The sequence below is a fragment of the Puntigrus tetrazona genome, chromosome 1, assembly GCF_018831695.1.
Source record: "Puntigrus tetrazona isolate hp1 chromosome 1, ASM1883169v1, whole genome shotgun sequence".
NCBI classification, from domain to species: domain Eukaryota; kingdom Metazoa; phylum Chordata; class Actinopteri; order Cypriniformes; family Cyprinidae; genus Puntigrus; species Puntigrus tetrazona.
The window spans coordinates 1707908-1726239 of record NC_056699.1 but is presented as its reverse complement, the minus strand read 5'-3'; the positions used below and the strand labels follow the sequence as shown (position 1 = coordinate 1726239).

Below are 18332 nucleotides of genomic sequence, written 5' to 3'. Positions count from 1 at the left end.
GTTAAAAGGTTTACAAATTTTAAGCAGATAAAAAAGTGTTTGAAAACTATTGCTTTGCTCTTAAGTGAGCAAACTGAACAAGCAGCGGAAACTAGTTTTCCTGGTGTCGGCGATGTAAAAAAGTTGAGAAAACTTCATGCAAAGGCAGCGGCCAGCCACGGGAAAGCGTGGAGTGAAGCTCGTGAATATGAATGAATATTGTGTGAAAGCAGCTTTACGGCAGCACCTTCGGTCTCTGACCCGCAAGCACAACGCCACTTAATACAACAACTCCTATTAATAACAGCAATAATCATTTAAAGTCTCTCTTTCTCCTTTCTAGTTCTCCGGACACTTCTCCTCCGCTCGGCTGAGGACCTGAAGTCCAGGCCATCTCCCCGTGGTCCTTATTACACATCGCTGCAGCTTCAAAAGGACCAAACACGCTGGATCTGCCGTCCTCCGGGAGACGACTCTCCTCCTCCCTGGCTCTCTCCTCTGCTTCGGTGGCTGCTTGCATCACTTAGAGAGAGCGAGGAGAGCCACGCTCGCCTTTGAAGCGGTAAACGTCTGGATTAGGACGGCAGAGACGTGTCCGAGAGGCGGGTCAGACGAGGGATTGTTTTATCGCTTTGCTCACAGTTCCAGCTCATATTTAATGCGTCGTTATGAAACTATCCGGCGTGCTGCACAAACACCGAGGATGCAATCATGCATCATTTTTGTAAACATAAAAAATTGGCTGTGCTTCAGGTAATATTAAGGACTTCCTCATCTGTGTGATCTATAGAGAACGGGCCTGTATTAGAATGAGGAGCAAGATAAGATAAAGCTTTTATTTATGATTTGTGCAAAGGCGTAAGGTTTTTCAGTATATGGCTCCAGAGAAACCTCTGCATGAATATAACTATTTACAGTCTGAAAAGCATGCATGGGTGATTGAATATTATGCATATTTTGGCGAATTACAGCCTACAATATCTCACTATCGTCATGCATCATTTAATCTGAATATGACCGTGCAAGTCAGTTGATTCATGGCCACACGATGATCTATCAACTTTCAACAGATGTCAACACTCACTGGACATGAGCCTGTAATCATGCAAAATACAAATTGATCGTTTAGTTTCATTAAATAATTGCACGACGCACTTTTGGATGCAACATTGCAGAGTCACAAAAAACTAATTAATTGTCTATTCGGTAGTCATCAACAAATTATTGACCAGAATGTTTAAATTCACAATAAAAATAATCTCAAGTGGGCGTGATGATGAACGTGATCACATAATAGCATCTGTGCTTGAAAAACCTTTTATTTAACTAAAACTAAGGTTGATGGTTTATGGCTTCATTTCATAATCAGTAAAAGGTAATATACAGAACTGTTGGGGGGGGACTATTACTGTAAATAAATTAATAATTGTTTTGTAAAATATTAATTAAAACAAAAAACTATTGTTTAAAAAAATTAAAGTAAAAATTATATTTAAAAAATTAAACAATTTAGTTTTTAATAAAAAAAAAAAAAACTTAAATTAGACATACTTTTCTTTTCGAATATTTTTTTAAACCTAAATATTAAAACTGACTTCATAAAAAATAAAATATTTATTAATTTTTCTATCTCACAATTCTGACACTGTTACCCTCCTTGGCTTTCACTTATTTAATTTTTTTTTTCTATTTGAGTTAATTATTACAATCTACCATAATTGTCAGATTATTGTTTCATACTTTTGATGAAACCAAACACAAAAGGTTATTCGAACAATTAGCCTCCTTATTTTATTATCTTTGAGATACTATTAAGAGTGCATTTGAATACTTGAACAGTCTACACTGAGTGGAGGATTATGGGAAATGTAGTTAAGTAGTGTTTAATGCCAAAACAGTTCACCGATGTGCTCCTCAGAGAATGTATGTATGTGTATGTGTGTGTGTGTGTGTGTGTGTGTGTGTGTGTGTGTGTGTGTGTGTGTGTGTGTGTGTGTGTGTGTGTGTGTGTGTGTGTGTGTGTGTGTGTGTGTGTGTGTGTGTGTGTGTGTGTGTGTGTGTGTGTGTGTGTGTGTGTGTGTGTGTGTGTGTGTGTGTGTGTGTGTGTGTGTGTGTGTGTGTGTGTGTGTGTGTGTGTGTGTGTGTGTGTGTGTGTGTGTGTGTGTGCGTGTGTGTGTGTGTGTGTGTGAGATGCCACTAGCCCTGCGGTATCACGGCTCCGTCACAAACAAACACATTCCCTCATTCCACGGCGTCTGATAACAAACACCATTACTTCTGTTTAGCAAACTCTACTTCACCGAAGAACGACTCGCACGCTTACGTTAACGGCGTCATTGCTTAATCACAAGCCGCGGCCGTAAACATGTGCGTGCGATATAGAGGAAGCATCATTACTCCTCTCAAGATAAATATCATTAACTGAGTTCATGCAAACACACCGCATACGCTTCTGAACGGCTTGAACGTACAGCCTGGAAGAAAAGCACGACGCATTTAACCAGTGAAGTTAGTTCATGTTTCATCATTATTTTCCAGAGGGCAATTACTTATGATAGTCAAAGCCAAAACAAAAGAGAGGATTTGAACGATAAAACATGGAGAGGACAAAAGTGCTCAAAACCAAATATTTAAAAGAATAATCAGACAATAAATGGGTGCATCTATGGAAAATTTAATTTAATTAATTATTACAGTTACATTTATGCATTCAGGTTTTGATTTATTTAATTATTACTGATTTAGCCGCTCCACATTAAGTGCTTCGGTCATCTGCAGAAAATTGCTTAATATTATTAGATAATAAAATGATGAGGATAATGGAACAGAATGGAATAAAGAGAGAAAGAAAAGGAAACATCGCAAATGAGATTTAATGCTCTTAGTCAGAGACAGATCACCCCAAAACTGAAATGTGATGGTAATGGTCTCCCCCTCGGGCCATACAAGACCTTCTTCTCTGGTGGAACAGTAAACAAGACCTTGGTGAGTCGATTGCTACCGGCACTTTGAGAGACAAAAAAATGTACAGCCATCATATGATAACGATATTAGGGGTGCACCGATTCGTGTGTCATGTAACCCACGGTTCATTAAATCATCAGCGTGAACATCCCTATCCCCTTGTTAGTGGGGACTCGAGTGAAGAGAGCATGCACCTGTCATTAGTGTGACATGGGAGTGATGTCATTTCCTCCTTATCTTCAGCGGAGATGTTCCCATGACAACGGAGGCCTCACGGTGTGCGTAAATTTTGCATTAAAATCTGACTACATTACAAATCAGGTTTTGCACATCAGTTTTTACATTTTAGCATATCATTAAAATATTTTTTAATAGTTTAATATTTATTTCTGAAATGAAAACAGCAGCGTCTAAGTTCGTTGTCATGGGAACATCCCCGGCTGAAGATGTATGCTACGCTAGTTTCTTAAGGAAACCTAAAGCTCCTCAATATTCTTCGTATTCTGTGTTTCACGCACACAAATTGAATTTAATTTTCACAATTTATGGGCATTTTTACCTTTAATTAAGCCGCTTTTCAAAAAACATTCTTATATGTTCAAATTCTTATATTTAATCAGTCAATTCGAATAATAAGACTTAAGCTGTTACCAAGCAAATTAAAACAGTATCAATAAAAGAAATCTTTGCAATGCGGGGAAATACAGAAACTGCATCTAAAGTGGCATTTACATGCATATACACACGGTTTAACGCAAGACACTGATGCGTTTAACCTGCAATTACGAAAGCATAAATCATGTTTTGATATATTACACATAAAACATTAAACACCAATATTTCAAATTGTTTAAATAAAATATGCTTTAAATTTAAATATAAAACCACCAGCAAGTCACTATTTAAAAAAAGAGTCATTGCGATTGAGCCGAATCGTTCACACGCTTGATTCATTTAGGAACGATTTACCGTCACGTTGTCTGGACTGATTTATATTGAGGAAATGAAGCAAAAACAGGACATACGGTGTGCTCAAGTCATTTAATGAACGTCTTGTTTCTTGAACTGTTCTAAAAATCAATATCACATTTGTCATTTTTTTCGCTCTCCTGTGGAATTGATGAACTAGGCCACACGAAGTAGTATAAATTAGACAATGTGCATTTTCTGCCTTTAATTCAGCGCTCACACTGAATAGTGAAAGTGTCACTAGTCTAGACTTCACATAATAAACGAGTGCACTCTGTAGGTGCGTTTTAAACGGTTTTCGCCAAACACGTAATAATGTGAAATCGGCAATTATGATAATATCACATCTCTCACAATCCTGCGTATGAAGTGAACGAACTAGTCTTCATCGACTCAACTTTTCACAGAAACAACGAAACCCGTAATTTGCCCCTGGGTTCGAGTGTTGAAGGGAAGCGGAGAGCCGAGCGTCAGATACACCACTATTTAGAGTCTGAAAGAGAGTTTGATTGAATAACTTGTGACTTCATTCACGAGATTCAGTCCGATTCGATTTTTTGAACTCTAAATATCACCAGGAGCTACAGGGATTCTTTTCAGTCTCTTTTTTTGGGAGTCTGAACAAGATTCCCATCAACGTTGTGAAAAGTCCAGCGCAGTCATATTTTTTTCTCCAGTTTAACCGAATGTTGGCGCTACTTTTGCAGGAATGATTCGCTGTAATGGCGAAGCCAGCATCCAAAACACAACATATGCTGGTCTTTTCAGCAGGGAAATCTTTCGAGCTATGAAAGAGCAACTTCTGAGCCATAAAACTTGCTTCTGTGAAGAGAGACAGACATAGAAAGAGAGGCAGATGGAGAGAGATCTACATCCATAAGGAATGAGCGTGAACATATTGGTCGGCATTAGTTAGTCCACGAGCGCTGAGAGTTTGCGTTTGAAGCTCGGTCTCCGTCGGGCGTCTCATGAGATCGTCTTGTTTTGACGCGACGTCCCTGTCTTATGTGTCCCTTCATCCTCATGAAAGGCCACTCTGCTCAGAACAACACCACATCCATGCTCCTTACCGCAGCTAAACACCAGCAATCAAGTGAAGCTCAGACTCCTGGAGGCACAGTTCTGCTCGTCTCAGAGTGAAAAGAGAAACGTACACAAACCTACACCATCATCAAAGCACGTTTCCCCCGTATTTTCAACAGAATTTTGTAGTTCAGCTTGAAATCAAACAGGAATGCAGAGACTGAAATGAGATTTTACAACAGGACCTGCTTCTCAAAGCGTCTCGCTACTCAATGAATGCTAACTCATTTCCGCAATTCTACGTGAAATCGAAGTTGTGATGTTTTGCCGAAATGGCTACTATTTTATTTGAACACGCATTTTAATCTGTATTTTTACATTTAATTTATTTAGATATTACTTATTTATGTACAAAACAATTTTGCATGGTATGAAAAGTTGTGTTCTGATTATAGGTTACAAGACGACAAGTACACACACACACACACACACACACACAATATACACACAATATACACACACACATACAAGTACACACACACACACACACACACACACACAATATACACACATATACACACACACATACAAGTACACACACACACACACACACGCAAGTATACACACATACACACACACACACAATATACACACACATACAAGTACACACACACACACACACACACGCAAGTATACACACACACACACACACAATATACACACACATACAAGTACACACACACACACATACACACACACACACACATATACACACACATACAAGTACACACACACACACACACACGCAAGTATACACAGACACACACACAAGTATACACAGACACACACACACACACAAGTATACACACACACACACACACAATATACACACACATACAAGTACACACACACACACACACACGCAAGTATACACACACACAGACACACACACAAGTATACACAGACACACACACACACACAAGTATACACACATACACATACACAAGTATACACAGACACACACACACACAAGTATACACACACACACACACAAGTATACACACATACACACAAGTACACACACACACACACACACACAAGTATACACACACACATACACACACAAGTATACACACACACACAAGTATACACACACACACACACAAGTATACACACATACACACAATTATACACACACACATATATATATATATATATATACATAGCTTTTTATAGACTGAAAAGTCATCTAAATCAATCTAAATGATAATATCTATCCATGTGTATGCAAAAACAAAAAGCACAAGAATTGTATATTTTATATTTATATCAAATGCATATTTTATAAGATATGTCACAGAGGTAAGAAAAATGCACATATTTTTGGACTTCACTGGGATTGACAAAATGAGTGCAAAAACATTCCCAGTGTCAAGAAACACAAGAACATATATTTTTTTTCTGGCCATGTGCCATTTGTACAATTTAAAAAAAGAAATAAATAAACAGAACAACAATGTTTATGTACAACGCGGCGCTGGATCAAACAACATTTATTGGCTAACATGTCAAGCTTGAGCTGACACTCAAGACAAACCTCAGTCTCACAATCAATATAATGTCAGAGCGCATCGAGCAACACCCGACTAATGCAAAGAAACACAAGACCTGATTCAACACGTCCGGCACCCAACCTCACCATAAAAGCACGTTCTCACCGAACACAGCAGGTGGAGATATGCAATGACGAACAATTTCTCCACTCTCAGTAAAACCTTCAATCATCGAGTGTCTTTAAAAATACAACGTCATTCTGCCCATGATAAAAGGAAGCTATAGAAATAAAGCTGTTTACTTGTTAATGTATGTGTGCAATGCTGTTCCTAACAAATAGGAAATGTTCTGTTGTGCGTGGCATTCATCCGGCATTTCTAATACAATGCTTTCTCACATGACCACCTATGGAGCTCTAGCAGCATGATTAATTTCAGCGGTAATCAATGATTATTCTACAAAGGCCTCATTACTGTCGACCTACTGCAGTTACTGTTGTTATTATGGAGTCGCGCTATTTATCTCCACAATGAAACAGAACGAAGATGCTTCTTTTGACTAATGAAACACTTTAAGATAAATAAGCACTTTCAGATAAAAGAACAAAAAAAGGTTTGGACCATTTGAAAACTAATAGCTTTGCAGGACGATAAGCACTTTTGGTAAATAACAAAAAACTTTTGCCGTTTCCCCGATGCCTGTTAAAGAATCTCGCTTCCCTTCATTTTCATTAGTGTAAAGCATCCACTTAATCTAACTATTAATGTCCACTTTGTTATAGTCCTTTAGTCCTGTCTATGGTTCCATTTTTAGCATTTTTTGTGCTTGCAGTAAAACAGCAACGAGTACAACCAATACTAAGAAGATCTAAATACTACTGAGATAATATGTAATCGTTTTATTACATTGCAATAAAGATTCAAGTGATTTTGTTTATTGTTTGTTTGCATTTTGAAGAAGGTAACTGTCAGAAAAATGTCTTAATACAAGAAAACAAACTTAATGGTCTGTTATTGTTGTTATTATTACTACTATTACTATTACCATTATTATTTTGATGTATCTTTTGATGAAGATGATGATAAAAATACCTTTTTAATAAACTCTCAAATGTTGTCAGCATGTTTCATTCGATTCTCTCTATATGTTTCTCATATATATATATATATATATATATATATATAAATATAGATATATATATATATGATTCTAAAAAAATATATATATATATATATATATATAAATATAAATATATATATATATATATATATATATATATATATATATATATATATATATATATATATATATTTTATATTTATATATATATATTTTTTTAAGAATCAAACTGGGTCATCCAGACCAGACTTTCAGCCTGACTGAGTCTCAGCATGTTCCTGAATGCTCAATTTATTCATGCCTTGAATCTCGGACTGATCTTATAACTCTGACTTTTGATTGCAGGTTACGGCAGCTTGGAAAATCTCGAGACGCCGTCGAGATCTCTTCAGACATGTGATATAACGGAGGTCTGCTTCTCACGTCTCGACGCTTCCCATATGCTCTCCGAGCAACCGAGGCGCCGTCCGGGAGAAACAAGCGAGATTTCGGAGAGATCTCATTAGTGATTTTTGCTTCCTGTGGGGAGTGACCGAGACGCGGCGCGGCTGCGGATGTGAGAAAAGTCTTCACGGAGACTGACAGTCAGTGTCCCTCTGAAAGCCTGCTGGACGCCCACTCGCAGCTGCCCGTGAAGCATCTCAGACGCTCACGAGAGGAAGAGGAGGACGAGGAAACCGAAGCCTTGATGAGTCACTGTGATGGTGCACATGAAACGCGGATAGCAACCGTTCACAGCAGAGACGTTCATTGAGATAAAACCGATTCTGATTTCTAAATGCAAACGTTCGCCGCTTTGCGTTTAGGAAATGTCGCATCTGCTTTCGTCCTCAATCACGCGGACTCGTGAACTCGTTCTTAGCTCCGGCGTTGAACGCGAACGCAATGTAAGGGATGAAATGCGTGCATTGACACGGAAATGTTCAGTGAGACAATTAAGGTTACGTGTTTACGTGTACGTCGGATTTGAGAAATGTTGCATCGCGTCAGTGCCCAGGCAGTGAATGGGTGCCGTCGGAATGAGATTTGATAAAAGCTTCACAAGCAATCCACACCAGTCCATCGGTTAACATCTGGAGAAGCCCAAAGATGTTTGAAACTAAAATATGAATCCATAATCAATAATCACGCTTCCTTCCTCATGCTCTCTCTCACACACATGTTGATTATGGACTAAAAACATCTCAAATGCTGGATTTGTTTCTTTTGTCTTCTCCAGATATTCACTGATGAACTGGAGTGCTGTGGATTATTGTCAGATGTTTGGACTCCCATCCTGACGGCACCCATTCACCGCAGAGAGACACTGATTCAATGCTACATCTCCCCTAATCTGATGAAGAAACAAACTCATCTAGGACATTTTTAGCACTCAAACACAAAACATAATAGCTTCTCTGAAATGTCTGTTGTACTAGAAAACATTGGCATATTTGGGATGTATTATTTGGGATGTATTTTCCTAAATCGGCGTGCTGATTCGACAGCAAATAAGTAAATATCATCCAACACAAAAATAAATTGTTGGCAAATTAGTCTGTAGATTCATACAGAAATCTCACGGGTTTGTTTATAATGATTGCTGGCTCTGTGACAAATGGTTCACGGACCTCGGCTATAAGCTGATTTGGATAAAGGCATCTGTTAAATGCATAAACAAGAAAATGCAACTTATACACAAACATCGCATCTGAAGGATTTCACCTTCGTTTTTAGATGAAAAATCCTTTTCACTGTAAGGACTAGAAGTCGATTCGGTTAAATGACAAGATTATTAAATCCAACCTCTGCCGAGTATAAAACTAACCGAACTGGATTAAAAAAGCTCCATAAAAGCTGGGTGTGTTAACATGTGAACTGTTCTCAGGATCACCTGTATTTTTTGAGCAGAATCTATGCAAATCTGCCCTGATTCTGTGGCTCATGGGAATCAAAGCATATTATTATATGAATGCGGCATCTACATCATTGAAATTACCACTTTATTCAGCTCTGAGGCCTGCTGAATGCCACCGCACTTTAAAATGATTTTTCTCATGTATATTTCCCCTGGGAGGGAGGGGCTTGATATAGTTCTGTGTTCAAGGGTTTCTATCTATACGTCCTTTCTTCCGCTCATTAATCAAATGATGCTTTGACTTTCACAGAACGCAGGATTTTTGTACAAAATGTCAGGGGTCGCATAAACTACAAACAGGCTTTTTGTGCTTGACCGTTTTATCTCTATTTATTAGGGCTGGGTTTTGAAGTCAAGTACTACTTGAAAAACAAAAATGTCCGTTTTAAAAGAAAGCTATTTTAGTTTTTCTATTTCAAAACTGAGTTCAATGTTTCCCTCTAAATATGTGAAAATAACTAGTCATTTTTGGAGTGAAAAAATTGTGGATTAAACTACATTGAAGAAGCAACTCAAGCAAAAAGTATTTGCTGTAAATGTGCTCAGCCATTTCTTCACTTGCTCACCAACAGGTGCTCTGGAGTGAATGGGTGCCGTCGGAATGAGGGTCCAAACAGCTGATAAAAACATCACAATAATCCACAGCACTGCAGTCCATCTTGAGAAGACAAATCCTGAAACAAATCCATCCTTAAGACACGTTTACGTCCATATTCCATAACGCTTGCTCCAGTAAGAACAGTTTCCTGTTGTGATAAAAATCCATCAATATATTAGTTTAAAGCTCTTTTCGTTTGTAAACAGGTAGTAGATTTCTCTCCTGATTCAGGCTAGGGTTGGGGGATACGAGCTAAAATTCATAACGTAATACTTTCCGCTGTCCAGGCGATACCGATATTATCACGATATGAGATAAAAAAAAAATTGTAATGACATTTTAGTAGAATAAAAGTTCAATTGCAGGCAAAATATGTATTTTAACCTTATATTAGAAAAGGAAAATTGTTTTAAAAATTCTAGGCCGATATGATTAGCAAGTACACTCTCATTCGTAATTCTAGACGTATCAGCCTCATTTTCCGTTGGTCTTCGTACACGATTTAACTACAGAAGAGTTGAGTTTTAAATAGGAAAAATATCCAAACTCTTTGGTCATTTTTGAACGTGATGCTACTGGTCCAATCAGATTCAGTGATCTATGCTAAGCTATGCTAAAAGTGAACTGATTTTAAAACTGTAAAACGTATTAACTTTGTGGGACTGGGAGAATGAGTCTGTATGCTCACTAGAAAAAAGTGACGTGTTCCTTTAATACCGGTATAGCAGCCAGCGCTAATCCAGACCAGACCACTTCTTCACCGTTATTATGGATCATGGACTAGTATTGTAAACGAAAGCAAATGGTATAAAGTTAAAACCATCTCGATGGATTAGTTTCAGCTCCAGATGTTGACTGACGGACTGCAGTGCTGTGGATTATTGTGATGCTTATATCAGCTGTTCTCCGACGGCACCCATTCACTGCAGTGCATCCAAGCGACGGAATGCTCCATTTGTTCCAGAAACGTGCATTTTACAGTAAATTTCTTATTCCTTCCAACTGCTTTGATGCTGCAGTGTGGCTATTTCCCCCGGCACAGAGGTAAATAAAGGTTACTGCGATCTGCTTTCACATCGAGAGCATGCACGCATCTGCATGCGTACGTGTTTGTACAAGCACGACCATTACTCTAGCTGTCTTTTCCCCCCGTCCCCAGCGTGCACGTATCTCGGCGGAGATGCACTTCAGACGCGCGCTCTCCACGCGGCACACCGCATAAATCTTTTAATACTCCCACCACTGAGATTCTTCACCGCAACTCAGAGAAATCTCTTAATTATGGCACTTAACATAGCACACGATAGCTGCAGCCACGCCGCAGAGCGCATAATTCACTGCGCCGAGAGCCCAGACCTCAAAAACAGCGAGCGTGAAGACCCAGTGAATGTTTTTACAGCCGTGATGTTGTGCGAGGAATCACAAAGAAGACCTCTTGAGAGAAGGCCCTTAAGCGAACCGTTTCTGCGCCACAAAAGGACTAAATAAAATGAATGACAATCTCAAGAGCTCCGAGCATTAACATTCAACCTGGAGATCGTGAATGTGGGTGTTTTTAAACGCTCGGTATCTCGCGGTGACTTGGGCTGAACTCGGATATCAATAAGAGCTGTAATATCATTGCGCAATTCAGAGTCAAAATTTAGGACAGCTCAGCTCAGGCTGCTTATATTCACTTTTTAGAAGAGGATGAAAATCTGCTCGTGAAGAGTTTTTGTGCCCTGTTTTTTTTTTTTCATTCTTTCCTGAGGACACAGTCCTTCGGTGGACAACTGCAGACTTCTGTACTCACTAACCATTAATACACATTAAAGAAAGCAAGTATTTTTGACATATTTACACTCAAGATTCTTATCTTCTCCTACAGTAACAGATATCCGTTCTCTCAACACGAAACCTTTCCGACGTCTTTAACATCCTTCAAAACATTTCTTAACTTTCTAAATATTACTACTTTTTCAGAAAGTTCAGAGAAAAGTAACATTTAAAGCAGCGTTTCCATAATGGTAATGTTTTCAGAAATAACGTTTTCATAAATGTAATAGAAAGAGCAGCAAAACAACCTTTAGGGTACTTTTTCGTCATCTTCAATATTTCAAAACCATTAGCTGCCACATAAAACAGGAAAATAACTCTACACTCCATAATGCCAGCTTCGTTTCTTTCTTTCAGTTTTCATGAAGAGATATGAAGAGAGTCTGTGGCTAATTGTTGTTAAAAGACCAACTTAATTAAATGCACAAAATGTAAACGCACATTATATGCTTTAATGTCATTGTCAACCCCACAGGCGCCAAATGAATACCGAGGCCTTCGAGTAAGCCATTACTTTGAACAATGGAGAGCATCACAAAGACCTCAGGAAGGTCGAAACAACACCGATAGACTTAAAGAGATGCGTTTCATACAGAAAAGTCATCCACTGAGCCAATGAGTGCCTAGGCAGCTGGCGTCTGTTCTGCACGCAGCCAATGTGTGTAATGGAATTAATTGACTACTTAAATCAACCTAGTATTTAACACGGATATGATCACTGAAACAGCTGGTCAACCATTAAAATCCATAAAGCCAATCCAAACAAATCATACAGCTACACAACGCATTTCTGAAAAGATGGGTTTGACAGCACGGCGGTATAATCAGGGCGGGAAATTAGCACTCGCCAACAGCCAAAGATGGGTATTGTGGACAATTTTCCCACTATGACGAGCAAAATCAGAGCGGCGGCTGACAAATAAAGCAGCACTGATAACATTCTTCGAAAATAACCCGAAAAACGTCCAGTGGCTTTGGCATCTTAACAGCCGCACGCAAGTTTAACGCGTCCAACTGATGAGATTTCCAGCATTAAAATAGCTTACAACAAATCTATTATATAAATACCTTTAGGGGCTTTAACAGCGGCGCTTTAATTTCATAGACAAGGCCGGCTATTTCATGCACTTAAAAAAAGAACAAAGGCTGGCAAAACTCTTCATTCAACAAAACAGTTCATTTGTCACTCCGGCTAATAACTAGAACTAACCCGACTAAGACTGGCGGTAATCCCAAGACTAATTTAAAGAAAATCCCAACGCTTCTTCCCAAAGATTTCCCCACAGTAAGATCAGCGAACAGAGAGACTCTTATAAAGGACTGAACGGCGCTCTACCTCCACCTGTCGTTCTGCCAAAGACACCCGTCTAGAAAGAGAACGCTATCACGAACGGAGCTGTCGCGCAAACGCCGGAAGTCTAGAAGTAAGCGGAACGTTTTAATAAAGGGGGGCGTTCCGTTCGCAAACAAACCTCTCGGTCGCGATCTACACCGTCCACAGAAACCAACCAACAGTTCTGACATAAATCAGTCGCGCTGTAAATAAACGCGATGAAGTGTCACCTCCAAACGCGCGTGCCAGGATTTAATAAGCGTTCTTCGAGACTTTACGACCTGTTATAAAACATTACAACGCGCATTCCTTTGAATAAATCCATCAAGTTACAAGAAGACGGGTAAAAACCGCGAACAACTAAATAAATCCGTCAAACGACGAGGAAAAGGACAGTTGCGCGTTTCAAATGTTTGCCCGCGGGAATGAAATAACGGTTAAAAAGTGCGCAGGGACGTTATAACGCGCTGGTTACCTCACGAAACTACAAACCACGGGCGAATTCATTTCCATTCGAGCGCAGAGATGGCTGTGTTAAACTAAATCACACTTCACAACATCCGATCAGATAAAATCCCGACGTTTTCCTCCGAGAACGCACCTTTAACCGCGCGTATCGCGTGTCGGTCGTAAATTATCGCCGGTAAACATCGCGACGCGCGTTTATTCTCCCCGCAGGATCTTCTCGCCGGAACAGCGGCACAACTGTTGTCTTTCATCCGGTGTCCGTCCATACGGCGCCCGAAACCCTCAAACACGACAAGTTACGCCCGCTGCTCGGCGCCCACCCGAACGCGTAAAGGCTGATGTGTTTACCTTGACAGCCGCAGAGCAGCAATCCCAGCAGACAGCTGTATTTGAGGATCATTTTCAGCAGGAGATAGTGACGGACAGCCGCTCGTGTCGCGAGTTGAAACCTCAATGAGCCCAATGAAAGTAGAGGATCCAGCTCTCTCTCTCCCTCTCTCTCTCTCTCTCTCTCTCTCTCTCTCTCTCTCTCTCTCTCTCTCTCTCTCTCTCTCTCTGTCTCTCTCTCTCTCTCTCTCTCTCTCTCTCTCTCTCTCTCTCTCTCTCTCTCTCTCTCTCTCTCTCTCTCTCTCTCTCTCTCTCTCTCTCTCTCTCTCTCTCTCTCTCTCTCTCTCTCTCTCTCTCTCTCTCTCTCTCTCTCTCTCTCTCTCTCTCTCTCTCTCTCTCTCTCTCTCTCTCTCTCTCTCTCTCTCTCTCTCTCTCTCTCTCTCTCTCTCTCTCTCTCTCTCTCTCTCTCTCTCTCTCTCTCTCTCTCTCTCTCTCTCTCTCTCTCTCTCTCTCTCTCTCTCTCTCTCTCTCTCTCTCTCTCTCTCTCTCTCTCTCTCTCTCTCTCTCTCTCTCTCTCTCTCTCTCTCTCTCTCTCTCTCTCTCTCTCTCTCTCTCTCTCTCTCTCTCTCTCTCTCTCTCTCTCTCTCTCTCTCTCTCTCTCTCTCTCTCTCTCTCTCTGTCTCTCTCTCTGTCTCTCTCTCTCTCTCTCTCTCTCTCTCTCTCTCTCTGTCTCTCTCTCTCTCTCTCTCTCTCTCTCTCTCTCTCTCTCTCTCTCTCTCTCTCTCTCTCTCTCTCTCTCTCTCTCTCTCTCTCTCTCTCTCTCTCTCTCTCTCTCTCTCTCTCTCTCTCTCTCTCTCTCTCTGTCTCTCTCTCTCTCTCTCTCTCTCTCTCTCTCTCTCTCTCTCTCTCTCTCTCTCTCTCTCTCTCTCTCTCTCTCTCTCTCTCTCTCTCTCTCTCTCTCTCTCTCTCTGTCTCTCTCTCTCTCTCTCTCTCTCTCTCTCTCTCTCTCTCTCTCTCTCTCTCTCTCTCTCTCTCTCTCTCTCTCTCTCTCTCTCTCTCTCTCTCTCTCTCTCTCTCTCTCTCTCTCTCTCTCTCTCTCTCTCTCTCTCTCTCTCTCTCTCTCTCTCTCTCTCTCTCTCTCTCTCTCTCTCTCTCTCTCTCTCTCTCTCTCTCTCTCTCTCTCTCTCTCTCTCTCTCTCTCTCTCTCTCTCTCTCTCTCTCTCTCTCTCTCTCTCTCTCTCTCTCTCTCTCTCTCTCTCTCTCTCTCTCTCTCTCTCTCTCTCTCTCTCTCTCTCTCTCTCTCTCTCTCTCTCTCTCTCTCTCTCTCTCTCTCTCTCTCTCTCTCTCTCTCTCTCTCTCTCTCTCTCTCTCTCTCTCTCTCTCTCTCTCTCTCTCTCTCTCTCTCTCTCTCTCTCTCTCTCTCTCTCTCTCTCTCTCTCTCTCTCTCTCTCTCTCTCTCTCTCTCTCTCTCTCTCTCTCTCTCTCTCTCTCTCTCTCTCTCTCTCTCTCTCTCTCTCTCTCTCTCTCTCTCTCTCTCTCTCTCTCTCTCTCTCTCTCTCTCTCTCTCTCTCTCTCTCTCTCTCTCTCTCTCTCTCTCTCTCTCTCTCTCTCTCTCTCTCTCTCTCTCTCTCTCTCTCTCTCTCTCTCTCTCTCTCTCTCTGTCTCTCTCTCTCTCTCTCTCTCTGTCTCTCTCTCTCTCTCTCTCTCTCTCTCTCTCTCTCTCTCTCTCTCTCTCTCTCTCTCTCTCTCTCTCTCTCTCTCTCTCTCTCTCTCTCTCTCTCTCTCTCTCTCTCTCTCTCTCTCTCTCTCTCTCTCTCTCTCTCTCTCTCTCTCTCTCTCTCTCTCTCTCTCTCTCTCTCTCTCTCTCTCTCTCTCTCTCTCTCTCTCTCTCTCTCTCTCTCTCTCTCTCTCTCTCTCTCTCTCTCTCTCTCTCTCTCTCTCTCTCTCTCTCTCTCTCTCTCTCTCTCTCTCTCTCTCTCTCTCTCTCTCTCTCTCTCTCTCTCTCTCTCTCTCTCTCTCTCTCTCTCTCTCTCTCTCTCTCTCTCTCTCTCTCTCTCTCTCTCTCTCTCTCTCTCTCTCTCTCTCTCTCTCTCTCTCTCTGGAATCGCTGCGATCTGTCGAGAGCATGTGCATGTCCTCTAATTCTCTCAGCTCTAAAAATGCTATTTTGCAAAACGAACAAATAATAAATACTCAGTTAAGATCTCTCCTATTTAGTTCTTTAACTTGGGGGTTCTTGTTAAATAATACGACATGATACGAATAATGAAAATTAGCCCATAATTTGCTCACCCCCAAGCAATCCTAGGTGTGTGTCTTACTTTGAAGCTCTATCCGCTTTAACCCATACGTTATCGTTTCACTCCAAGTTGTACCAATTGTATGAAATCTTGAAATGAACAGGTCAAATAACGGTAATAATACAACTTAATTTTTTCGAGTTACCAACTCACAAATTTGAGTTGAGTTGCGAAAACAATGCAAAAATGTGGGGCTCAGGAATATTTGGTCTTCGTTTACTGAAGTGGGTGATTTCTCAGCCCACCTACTGCAGTGATTTCTGTCAGACACTTTATCTGTGGTAATATAATGTTCCTCGCGGCACCGGCGCTCCTAAAAATAGGCTTAACGTTATGCGTTATACGTTATTCTTATTTTGCCGAACCCAAAACGCACCGTGCTTTTACGACGCTGCCATTTTTAATTTCTATGCAAAACTCGGTTGTTGAACTGGATGTAAGATTCTCCAGTTGAGATGTTGCAGTCTTGCCAGACATGTTTTTTTTTTAATACATCCACTCGTTATTTGCTTTCCTCTCAACTCTTACACAGAAGTCATTTGGAGGCAAGACTCTACAGGCATGCTTTGTTTTTTCATGCACCAGCCAATTTTGAGTTTCCGTAACAGAAAGAAAACACCCGAAACACATACTTGAATGTTTATTTTATCTATTTTCATCTGTAGCTTTCCGTTACAATATAAACACATCCGTTTTTTTTCTTCAGTAGCGTTCACTTAACAGCATCATATGTTCTGATATCATTCGGGTGATTTCTATAACGCTCTGACAGTTATTTATGGAGCGATCAAAAGAGAAAAGCAAAGCCACGTTGAACTCTAATGCATCAACAAAAGCGAACTAATTCAAAACGGGCCTCGTCAGACCAATGTTTTGCAAACGTATCCGAATGAACGCAAAGTTCGTTTGATGAATGCTTCATTTGCAAATGTACACCTTTATGAAAACGTAATTGCAATCAACGTATGCTGATAGAGTAGTTGCCCTTCGCTGTATTTTACGGAAAACAATTCACTATAAATATTTTCACATAATTCGATTAAGTTAAGTTCATTTTTTTATAAATAAATCGTCATAAATCATCTATAACTTGGCTTTTTTTTTTCATAATGTTTCCATATAAACAAAAGTGAATGATATCAACAAAGCGCTCAGTAGAAGACTTCATATTGAAGATATGAGTAAAACTAGAAACGAACGCCTATTGCAACTGAAAACTATTGGCGCAAATATATAAAGCGCAATAATAATGAACGGAGCCGGTCAAGTATAGATGGGGTACATCTGTGAAGCTCGGGGTGTGCTGGTGATATCGAGGCGGAGATGAAGCTCATTTGGAAAAACGGCCTTTAACGAAATGCATTAGAGTTGAAAGAGAGGGAAAGGTCTCTTCGGGAAAAAGCTGTAGAGTTTTTTGAGAACACTGTGTATTGCAATTAATGGGAAGCTGATCATATATTTTTATAATGACTGTTTTTTTTAGTATCATCTCTCAGCAGTTTCCCCCAGTGTTTCCCCAGCGTTCACCTGGAAACATCTGCTCTTCTCCGGCTCTGAGTCGATGAACCTGCGCTCTGGCGTGTGCGTACGTGACGCTCGATCCGCTTCGAACACACGTCAGTCATGTTTGGAGACCAAACACTCCGTGGGGATTCTGAGTCCAGGGCTATCATTAGAAACAACAGGTCCGCTGGAGGGAGAAAGCACCCTATGAGAGATAAACAACCGCTTCCAGAAGGATTCGAGAGGAAATGAAATCCTGGATCGTGGAGTTAAAAGTGGAAAATGTTACTGTCTGCTAAATGTTTAATCGGGCAGGCGTTTTAGATATCGAACTTCATTTTCTTGCGACTTCATTGAAATGCTCTGTTATTATTGTGCTTGTGATTTGATTCAGTAACCTGATGAGTTATGAGGAGATGATCATGAAAGAAACAAAACACTTCTGCTATACTGAGATGCCGAAGTGGAGAATACAAATCTAAA

At 40.4% G+C, this 18332-nt stretch overlaps 1 protein-coding gene across 3 annotated transcripts in view; it reads right to left on the bottom strand.

The window, feature by feature from the left end:
* zgc:152904 (uncharacterized protein LOC767777 homolog) overlaps positions 1-14198 on the bottom strand; it is a 181155-nt gene extending 166957 nt beyond the window's left edge. For all 3 annotated transcript variants that reach the window (XM_043246036.1, XM_043246053.1, XM_043246046.1), the window contains exon 1: positions 14068-14198. In XM_043246036.1, coding sequence (XP_043101971.1) covers positions 14068-14119 — 52 coding nt within the window. In that variant the 5' untranslated portion in view covers positions 14120-14198. The remainder of the gene's footprint in view (positions 1-14067) is intronic.
* Between the last annotated feature and the right edge of the window lie 4134 nt (positions 14199-18332).